General features: G+C 42.2%; 1 protein-coding gene across 2 annotated transcripts in view; it reads right to left on the reverse strand.

Annotated features, from left to right (window-relative positions):
• furina (furin (paired basic amino acid cleaving enzyme) a) overlaps positions 1–10,091 on the reverse strand; it is a 45,760-nt gene extending 35,669 nt beyond the window's left edge. Inside the window, exons 1-2 of one of the 2 annotated variants that reach the window (XM_037248469.1) lie at positions 9,922–10,091; positions 4,300–4,626 (exon numbers count right to left, since the gene is read on the reverse strand). In XM_037248469.1, the coding sequence (XP_037104364.1) occupies positions 4,300–4,593 (294 nt within the window). In that variant the 5' untranslated portion in view covers positions 4,594–4,626; positions 9,922–10,091. Of the gene's footprint in view, positions 1–4,299; positions 4,627–6,850; positions 7,045–9,921 lie in introns of those variants that run through there. The other variant, XM_037248468.1, reaches the window with a different exon arrangement.
• Positions 10,092–10,974: the final 883 nt, after the last annotated feature.

Genomic DNA, 10,974 nt, shown 5'->3' on the forward strand with positions numbered 1-10,974 from the left:
AATGTGTGTACAAATTTGGCTGCAACCAGCGGAGATGCTGGATGGATAAGTTGGCACTCTTGCAAGCAGCATTATTTGCATCTTGAAAACTTTTTGCTTCTATTTTTTTTTCTGCACTCGGTTGATAAATGTCCATCCCTTTCCATATCCATCTTTATTGATTTTTATCTCCGAAAAGGCCATGCTGAATAAATTAATTTCATACATCTGTCCCATATGTAATCTCAAAAGGCATTTGTGGAGGTGTTGTTTCTTTTCAGTCAGTTAAGCAGCATTTGGAAGCAATGCAGTAAAACTGAGGAAACACCTTTGCGGATCGTGCGGAGTGGCTCCTTGCAGCGCTCAGCAGGCACAGTCTTCGCCCATAATCTTTGGTCCAATCATGTTAGATGTCTTTCCAGCATTACCCCCCCCCCCAAACACCTTATTCGCCGCTGCAGTTCATAGCTTCGGTTCTCTCGAGTCCAATTATGGATTTCTTGCTGTCAGTCTCTTTTGAAACATGCTGGTTGTGGCCAATATAAAACTTTTACACCATATCGCTGGCGTCGGACTGAAGGCTCGTACCTCCAGAATCATCACTTTTCAGGAGACTCCAAAAACGTCTCGATTGTTCCACCATTAACGTTGCGTCATCAAAAAGAGCAAGCCATTTTACACACCTTACAGTAGATTGGTCAATCATTTGTAAAGCCACCACCCACATATATGGTTTGACCAAAAGTCTAGATTTGTGAATGTCAAGCAAAACATTGACATAACCTGTCCGCCGGCATATTGGACATTTCGACTGGTTCACGTAATCATTGGCATGCTACTGTTGATTTTGGATTTGTTTCCTGGTCTATAAAAATGCCCTATGACATCATCAATATTGCTATAATTAAAATGGCACTCCTTACTATATCATATTGTTCCTTTTCAGATAGAAAAATAAGAACTCTAGAAAATACTTAATCCCAGCATGTATGTAAACTGCCACACCTTTGCACTAGAAATGCCATGCATATCATCCATACTCTAATACATGCAGAACAGGTTACTAAAGCAGAGTAGACGCTGTCAAGACTTTTTCTTTTTAACGTACCCAAAACGAGACAAAGGCATTGCCAGTCTGGAATTAAGGCAGATTTTTTTTTTCCTTTTTGAAGGTCTTCAGATAATTAAAAATAGGATTCAAGCAGAATATAAAAAGGGTTCCAAACACCTTTGATCATTTTGTCAAAGTTATTCTTAGCATACTCCCGAAGCACCCCCCACAGAACCTCCCGAGGGACACGGTCGAACGCCTTCTCCAAGTCCACAAAACACATGTGGACTGGTTGGGCGAACTCCCATGCACCCTCGAGGATCCTGTTGAGGGTGAAGAGCTGGTCCACTGTTCCACGGCCAGGACGAAAGCCACACTGTTCCTCCTGAATCCGAGGTTCGACCTCTCGACGGACCCTCCTCTCCAGCACCCCTGAATAGACCTTACCAGGGAGGCTGAGGAGTGTAATTCCCCTGTGGGGGGTGCTTCGGGAGTACGGGGTACCGAGCCAACTGATAAGGGCGGTTCGGTCCCTGTATCACCGTTGCCAGAGTTTGGTCCGCATTTCCGGCAGTAAGTCGGATTCGTTCCCGGTGAGGGTTGGACTCCGCCAAGGCTGCCCTTTGTCACCGATTCTGTTCATAATTTTTATGGACAGAATTTCTAGGTGCAGCCGAGGCGTTGAGGGTGTCCGGTTTGGGGACCTCAGCATCGCGTCTCTGCTTTTTGCAGACGACGTTGTGCTGTTGGCTTCTTCAGGCCGTGATCTCCAGCTCTCACTGGAGCGGTTCGCAGCCGAGTGTGAAGCGGTCGGGATGAGGGTCAGCACCTCCAAATCCGAGTCCATGGTCCTCGATCGGAAAAGGGTGGAATGCCCTCTCCGGATCGGGGATGAGATCCTGCCCTAAGTGGAGGAGTTTAAGTATCTTGGGGTCTTGTTCACGAGTGAGGGGAGGATGGAGCGCGAGATCGACAGGCGGATCGGTGCAGCTTCGGCAGTAATGCGGACTCTGAACCGGTCCGTCGTGGTAAAGAGAGAGCTGAGCCAAAAGGCAAAGCTCTCAATTTACCGGTCGATTTACGCTCCTACCCTCACCTATGGTCACGAGCTATGGGTCGTGACCGAAAGAACGAGATCCCGGATACAAGCGGCCGAAATGAGTTTTCTCCGCAGGATGTCCGGGCTCTCCCTTAGAGAAGTTCGGTCATCCGGGAGAGACTCGGAGTAGAGTCGCTACTCCTCCACGTTGAGAGGAGCCAGATGAGGTGGCTCGGGCATCTCATCAGGATGCCTCCTGGACGCCTCCCTGGGGAGGTGTTCCGGGCATGTCCCACCGGTAGGAGACCCCGGGGACGACCCAGGACGCGCTGGAGAGACTATGTCTCTCGGCTGGCCTGGGAACGCCTTGGGATCCCCGGGATGAGCTAGATGAAGTGGCTGGGGAGAGGGAAGTCTGGGAGTCCCTCCTGAAGCTGCTGCCCCCGCGACCCGACCCCGGATAAGCGGAAGAAGATGGATGGATGGATGGATATTCTTAGCATCATACATTATGGGTTATGTGGCACTTAACCACTAAGTATAAACACCATAACTACGATGATCATTTTAATTCCTTCAGTTTGTTTGTTGAACCTGAACATGGATGGATGGCATTTTGCTTGAGGAAATACTAGCGGTCAAATAACCCTGTTAAATTATTTCAACTCCCATGATATGAGGTAGGAGCAGAGGTTAGTGCTGCTATATAGCATGTTACATAGTGACACTCCCTTGATAACAAAAAGGTTCATGAGCTGCATGCAAGACTGAATAATTGGTTTAAAAAATAAAAAAAAAAGCCTCAAGGCAGCATCAAGAAATTCAACGTTTTTAACGAGGAGTCAGTCTCAACAGATAACAGGAAAAAGCACTCTTGTACTTTTGAGCATAGCTGATGCTTTTCCCCTTGGTGTTTGATCCCCACGTCTACTTTGATCCCATTCTCAGACAACTCAATTGATTTTTTTCTTCTTCACTAATTAAATGTGTCATTCCAGACACCTCTTGCTGATGTTAACGTATACGTTAATGCCACATTATGACGTCAATATCAGTGGAATGGAACGGCGACTCGACCAGATTTTATTTCCATTTGAGAGGCACAGTGAGTTTGATGATGCGGGCAAGAAAAAGTCTTTAAAATGTAAAACAACCGTACGAAGAAGCAAGCTGGCAGTTCATCCCAATACCAAGCTGTGCGAGTCAGCTGATTTCTTAATTGAATTACTTTGACTTTTGTTTAATTATTCCAAAATGGACTAATAATCTGACAGTGCAGCCAATCTCAGAAGACGTCTTCGAAAGTCCTCTTCATTTGAAGAACATTAATATTGACGATCAGTCAGTCACACGATTACAGTTTGAAGAGAAAAGGCAAATGGGGGTGATCAAGATGTTATTGTCAGCATTTAACGGCTAATACTTCGAGACTGGCAGGGACAGTCGGTAGGGAGATCATGACTTTTCTCACTGACAAAAAGGTGTTTTACTTGATTAGTACAGACAAACCTTTTGATTATTGCTGGTGTTTGCCTCCAAAAACAAACGCTTCCACAGACATTATAAACTGGGTTTCCCGAAATGGTTTCGAGGCATGCAGACTTTGATCACCACCCGAATCCTCTATCCTACCATCCTAATTGCGACACAGCAGCGTTAGACACACAAGGCTGTCTGACCACGCATTGCTCACAAACCACAGTCCCCAAAAGCAAAGGTTTCAAATGTTTGTTTGTTCAAAGCTAAAAAAAAAAAAATTGCTTGGTTTCAGTGAAAGAGTAGTCACATTCTAGACTGTAATCAAGATGCTGAAAGCATAAACGGAGAACAAATTATGCTGCTGAAACCACCGGATGCGGCTAAACGTGATCAGCTTTCTTGTGTAAAACCAAGGCCAAATTTTGCAGATATCAGACACACTTTAGTGATGCGCAAAAAGTGCCATTCTTTGGCCGCATGAGCAGATTTACAGCCTGTTGCTTTGAAAGAGCTTTCTGAACAGGCAGGCGCACCATAAAACAGCATGTTAAACTGATTAAAGTGGCCCCAGAAGACGCATACACAAACATATTGCTATTACTAAGCATTGTAAGCAATGTGCCCATTTACGTCTGAGACTGAGCCCGCTAGAACTAATGGAAACAAAACTGAAAAACGTGCAACAACAGCCTGATAATTGAGCAGTAGTCTAAACAACCTCGTACCCAAGCAGAAAAAATATTCAACTTACATGTCCATAGTTGATGAAGCCATGTTTACTGGCAATTTGTTCAGCTTCCTCCCCACCTCCAGGTATATGGACAGCCCATGTGTTGGTGTAGACCTTCTGACCCAATACTGGTTGCAGCCCAGAAACCAGCAAGATCAACAGGGACGACAATATCAACTGCACCAGAGTGAGTCGTCGGCTATTCGCAGAGGGAGATGGTGTGCCGGGGGCCATGGGGTCTCCAGAAGCAGCACAGTCTATGAGCATTGCACCTTTCCGCCAGGGCAGGGCAGCCCACGGTACTTGCCGGTGCATGGAGAGACTATGAGAAGGAAGGCCACAGCTTACCTGACGGGGAAACACAAGAGGAACGGGAATAATAAATACAAGTGTGCATAGCTGCGAGGTTTGACAAGTACCACGCAAGAATCGGCTGCAGCAATGAATCAATCACTGGGGAGGCCAATTTGCCACTTGTGCTCAACTAAAAATGACATCACAGTTGCTCAATGACCAATCATGGCTCATCTTGCGACCATCACATTGCAAAACTCAAAAAACATGAGCCCTGAGCACCTGTAATGTTATTTTCAGTCGACGGCAAGTTGCAAATTGGCTCAGATGGTTAAAAACAGGTGGAGTTTGTCGCTTAATTCATATTCCACAAATGCACTATGAATGAATATATCATATTTAGACTCGCGGGGCCAGATAGAACATATTGCAATGAAACTTTTTTACCTATTTATGGATGAAATAGAACAGTTGGTTTACCGCATTGCAAAAATAATCATCAATTTGAGCCGTAGCATGAATGTCTCGTAATTAACGTGTTTGAACTTGAAGCAACCTCAGAAGGGTCAATCATTGCAGTAGCCTTTTGTATTAATCAGAACGCCGGTTGGCGAGTTCGTCACACCCTCTCGTTAATTATCAATTAAACTTTCATGTTTAATTGTTGTTTATATGGGCTTGTTTATACAAGCTGAATAAACAACAACAATCGCGTGGGAAAAAACTTTAATGCTTTTTTTTCCCCAGTTGTTTAATAATTAATAGAATCTTGGATTCTAAAAATACTCAATAGGTGCAGCCCGACGGGCAAGTACAGCTGCGAAAATCTAAGCGGTCCAAATGAGGCCACTGGGAGTTCTCATGACTTCTGCTGTTGTTTCAAAGTGGTTTCAGTTGGCTTTAGTGGATAAACTTTTCAATTTTGGAACATTCCTGTTTTTTAGCAACAGGAACAACGGTTTTGAGCCAATTAGATTTGGGAAGTTAGATGAAAATATGAAAAGCCAGAATCCCAGCAGAAGAAGAAAAAAGATCTGGAATCATGAAAGACAAATAAAATACTAAAATAAACAGGTTTCTTTTTTTTTGTGGTCAAGTCCAAACACTCTGCAGCAGCTTATTTTTTGGATACCGTTTGTTGAGTGTCTCTTTGAACTCAAGGTTGATTCCCATGCTTTGAATAGAACTGCTCAAATTCACTCCTTCCTGCTATAAGCGGTCAAACGTGTTTACTTCGTCTCTTCTGTTGTAACATAACGCAGTCTTCACAGAATGGTACCATCTCCAGGGAGCGCTCCACCCATTGACTAAATGATGAGTTGTCTTTATACCATCACGGCACATTCAATGTGCGTCAGATTACTTTGTGCTTGTCGAGACGTGTCTGAAATCTGTCCGTGCAGCTTGAATGATTATTTCGGAATACGTGGAAGTACTTAAGTAGCAGTCACCTGTTAGCAGGACACATCAACAATGCAGTGATGTTTCAGCTTTCGCAATAAAATTATTTTAGGTCAGTCCAATGACAAAACAAAATTGCAGGAAACGACTTTGTTGTTCGGCTGAGGGAGAATGTTTTTCAGGTTTTTTGAGTCCTCTGCGCAATATGTCATCTCTCCATGTAATTATATCTTTTATTGGCTAACTGGCAGGATCGAGGAAGTAAAAATCATCCCACACACACACACATTGGTGATCGGAGACCATTGTACTTGTTCATGATCCGAGTATAGAAACGCTTGCCTGGGCGGTTTGACCGATGGGAATAAGTCAACCTGCTTGCAGTGAAAATAACACTAATGATATGATATGAAATGATCAATGGACCCAGCATGTTTAAAAACTGGCTTGCACTGGTAAAAAAAAAAACAAGAAATATTATTTCTTACTTGTGAAATTCAAGTCAAACACAGCCAACAATCCAAGATCCATTTCTAAAATAATCTAAACATTTGCAAAAATATTTTTTTATACTGTAGGTCAGCTATTTCGAGTTTGTTTTCTTTTCAAAAATGCTCCATACATTGAAAGCAAACTTTAAATTCCTCTGCCGACTACAATATTTACATCAAAGTTATGTGTCCCGTATGAAAACCAGAATTTAACCACAACAGAACAATTTTATTTATATAGTTTGCGATCGATCTGAGGTTTGCTGACAACTGTGGCGTCATCAAATGTTTGTCAGGACAATAAATCATTAAGTCAAATTAAAATAAAAGAAAATACACAGTTTAGGAAAAATAAAAAAACAAGACAAATCTGAAGCATAACTTACTCAACTTTGTCCTCTCTCCGTTGCTGCCGTGAGCAAACACGTTTCCAAACTTCTGTTTGAGGTTAGTGTGCACTGACGTTAAATACAGATGTGTGTGACCTCACCTACAAGCTCAGCCACTCAGTTGCCTCACAGCAGAGATAATAAATGCACGTGTATATACACAAACACACACAAGCCAAGCAATGGTGTGTGCGGGAATTATTTGGCTATTCGCCAGAGACATGAGTCAAAGCCCACCGTCTTCACTGCGAGTGGTCTTGTGTGGGAGCACAGTAAATGATACCACATGTCAGACAGTCAACTTGTAGCAGAGGAAACACAGAAAATCATCATTGAAATCATTAAACTAGAAACTCTAAGTGTATGCAAGCAGAAATGGTACTCCACAAATTGTTGTCTTTTCCGCAAAACATAAAGCACCACCCGAGAGCTATTAGGTAAGGCTTTAATTTCGTATTTCTCAATGTCTTATTTCATAAACAATATGGATAGTCTTCATTTCGAAATGTTAAAACGTGCTTTGAAAGGATCCAGGCTCTTATGCTATTACATTAAAAGATAACGCACCACAATTTAGATTGTGGCTGAACGATTAATTGAATTTATATCAACATCACAGATTTAATATAAAACATATTATTCATTGCAGCCCTACAATAATCATACGGTTCAAATAACACGCCACACCGACTCTACTTATGTAACACAATGCAAAACAAGGTGTGTTTGAAAGTAAAAAGCAAGCCCCGACTAAACAGCCATGGAACGAGCAAAACACCACAGATGCAAAATCAAAGTTCAACTTCTTTGTCTGGATTCTCTCAGACTTGGAATGACTCACGCACCATCCATTCTTTTTCATAGTCATGGTTTCCTTTTGAAAACGCTTGTTTAAAGCAGATTTAGTAAAAGGGCAAATTTACGTGATCTTTGGCCTCAAACACCCCCAAAGCATCTAAAAATATAAATTAATACAGAAGACTTTTTTATTGTCGATCGATACTTTTATTATGCGCCGATAGAGAGACAAAGTGCACCCTGGATGCCAATCACAGACCACATAAAACCAACAACCTCAATACGATCATCACACAGGCAACCCATATGCAGGTCTAGAGTTGTGCTTGTCATACATCGACAGACCACGCAAAAGTTGACAGACTCCCCCCTGACAGACTTAAGACTGATTGCAGGACTGTAGCCTGCCTTGACCAAAAGGGTTGGTTTTTGTGCAGGTCACACTGTAGTTATGCTTGGCCCTTAAGGGCCAGTTATAACGATGAAATCAGAAACTGTAAATGGTTAGTTATTTGAGGTCTAACAATTACGGTGAAACATTTTTTCAGAATCTGTGACCCGAGGTCAATGTTCCTCAGGGGGTGCGTTTGAGTGTGCTTGAGAGTTTGACAGCAAAACAGAATATTTACGTTAACGGTGTTGTAAAGTCAGGTTCCCCGCTGTAAATTGTTTTCCGCTTTATTCCGAGCTCTGGGGGGATTCCATTTGAGAATGTTTTCTTCCAAGATGAAGGTGAGGGGGTGCCAGAAGGGCAAGAAATGAGAAATACTCCTCAAAGTGCCATCCACAAATGCGGTAAAACACGAGCGGAGGACTTCTGAGTGAAAAATGTGAAGCACCAACATTCGAAATAAAATTAATTTTGGTTTCACTGTTGAATACGACAAAGTAAAAACTGTGACGGGCAAGCTTTGCTTGAAACGTCTCACAGTTTTTAAAGGGAACATCAGCCTGTTTAAATCCTTACGCAATACTTGCTGAACAAATGAAAACTGAGCGACTCACAAAGGCAACGCCAGCAAAACAAGTGTCTTTCAAGAACGCTTTTAAATTCACCTACCATGTCATATAAAAAAAATAACACACACTGTGGGAACATTTATGACTTAAGATTTGTAGCCATTTTCTGTGATTGAAGATGTGTCACTAATAAAAACGTTTGACTCACATTACGTTGTCCCGACTGACATTTTCATTGCCAACCTCTATGATATTCCACAATCGATTAAGCGTGGGTCGACTGTTCAAACCACAGAGTGGGATCCGGGCATGACCAATACATACATCCTGATTATTTGGATACATACCTCCTCGATGATTAACATCTTTTAATCTACTGTACTGTTGCCTCACATATAATAGAGAATACAAATGGTCAAGGGATTGTATTGAGGTTTACTAAATTGTGTTCTAAATAAAGATCAGCTTCAAATTAATTGTATTATTCACCACACTATAACATTTCTGACCAACAGAATAAAAAGCTTTTGAGACAAAGGAAAGGAAAAATGTACTAAAGGTTACCTGTAAAGTCCCACCCCTGGTTTACATTAATCAGTAAATAGCATACAGTTAAGATTTCATGACATTTAAAATGAGAGATTAAAATCTACAACCCTCCAAAATCAATAATCTTGTTTTTACAAAATCGTATTTTTAGGCTAAACACTGTCAATAAAGACACACTAAAATTTGATATTGCATTTATAAGTTAAAAATCCTAGACAATGCGTGTTTGAGATGAATCGCGAGCAAACTTCCCTGGCCTGGAGACTCAATAAAATGCCTCCAGTGAAAGGTTTGCTCGAGATCCGCGGAGAGAAGCGTGTTGTCGGTCTCGCCTCACGCGTCAAGTCCGTGACACCACCGCGTAGTCATCTATCTGGCAGCGATCTCCGTCTGCCTGACGAAATTCCCGACAAAGTGGAACGCAAACTTGACTTCCACGGTAGATTGACGATGCTGACTTTACAAACGCGCCCCCGACTCCCTTTTTTTCTTTTCTTTTTACATTCCCTTGCAAAAGCGTATCTTGTTTTGTACAAATACAAATACGGCGAGGGTCATCACCCAATTAAACCGGTCACGATCAACGTCACTATGGTGTGTGTAAGTTCGCAGTCCGGAGCAACTGACAGCCACCTGGCTCGACAAGTCCACCCGGGATTGCCGTCCCCTTGGTACCGGGGAAGCCAAACGCCGAACAATCACCAAAACAAGTCTGAATGTGTGTCGGAGCTAACAGCAAACTTACGAAGGGCTTAACTTACCAGCTTCCGTTTACATGCTGCACGATCCGGCGTGTTGTCTCGCACCCAGCAGTGCTAGAAACGACAACGGCGCGGAAAAAGCACGGAACATTTGATAAGCGAGACTTGCTGGTTATAAATAGTCATGATATCCCTCGGTGGTGTGCCACCGGAGAGGTCCACACAAGCCCCAGGAAATACGTCACGGACCGTGGACAAAGTGGGGACGTTCCAGAGACTCCCTCCGGTATAACGCGGTGACAGCACCACCTGTCGGTGACAAGTGGCGTAGCACCCTCAATCCTTTGTGGTTCACAAGCTACGCACACGCCCAGTTTATTCTTAGGTCACAGGGCTTTTAAATATAGTCATAAGGTTTAATATATGGAGAGGAACATGATGAATTGGTTATGGGACGTACTGCTTCACAGAGATGTTATGATAAGTCAAAATTTTATTGCTTTCTGGAAAACCGCTCTCACTGTATCAGTGGTTCTCAAATGCCAAGGGCCCCTTTCAAAAATAAACTTAAGCCTACATCAAGATCAACATTAAATGTACTTTATGTCCCCCTAAAAAGTCAAGTCCATCCAGTTCCTGCTTGTTATACTTTCATACTACTTATCCTGTTCAGGGTACAAATATCTATCTCGAAGAAAGATACTTTTTGGTAATTAAAAAAAAAGAAATGGACACATAAAAGTCTAAATACATCATAAAGAAATAGAATAAATAAATAGACATAATTTTGTTATAGGTATGTGCACTTGACCATAAACTATCCTGGAAAGCTCACATGTACATTAAGTCAAAGATTACCAAATGCAATTTGTTTCAAATCAACTTTAGTGAGCACTTTAACAAGCAGTGCTGTTCAAACTTAACACATAAAGCAAAATAAACAAGATCATTAAATAAATATATAAAATATTGGGTTTTTTTTAATTCAAATTTACAAGAGCTCCAACACATTGGCATTAAGTGTTCATCAATAAAAGAGTGAACCCTGATTCAAATCTCCACTGACCACTACAAAGCACCGGTATGATGAAATATGAGCTGACTTGCCCTTCA

The sequence above is a fragment of the Syngnathus acus genome, chromosome 3, assembly GCF_901709675.1.
Source record: "Syngnathus acus chromosome 3, fSynAcu1.2, whole genome shotgun sequence".
In the NCBI taxonomy this organism is placed as follows: domain Eukaryota; kingdom Metazoa; phylum Chordata; class Actinopteri; order Syngnathiformes; family Syngnathidae; genus Syngnathus; species Syngnathus acus.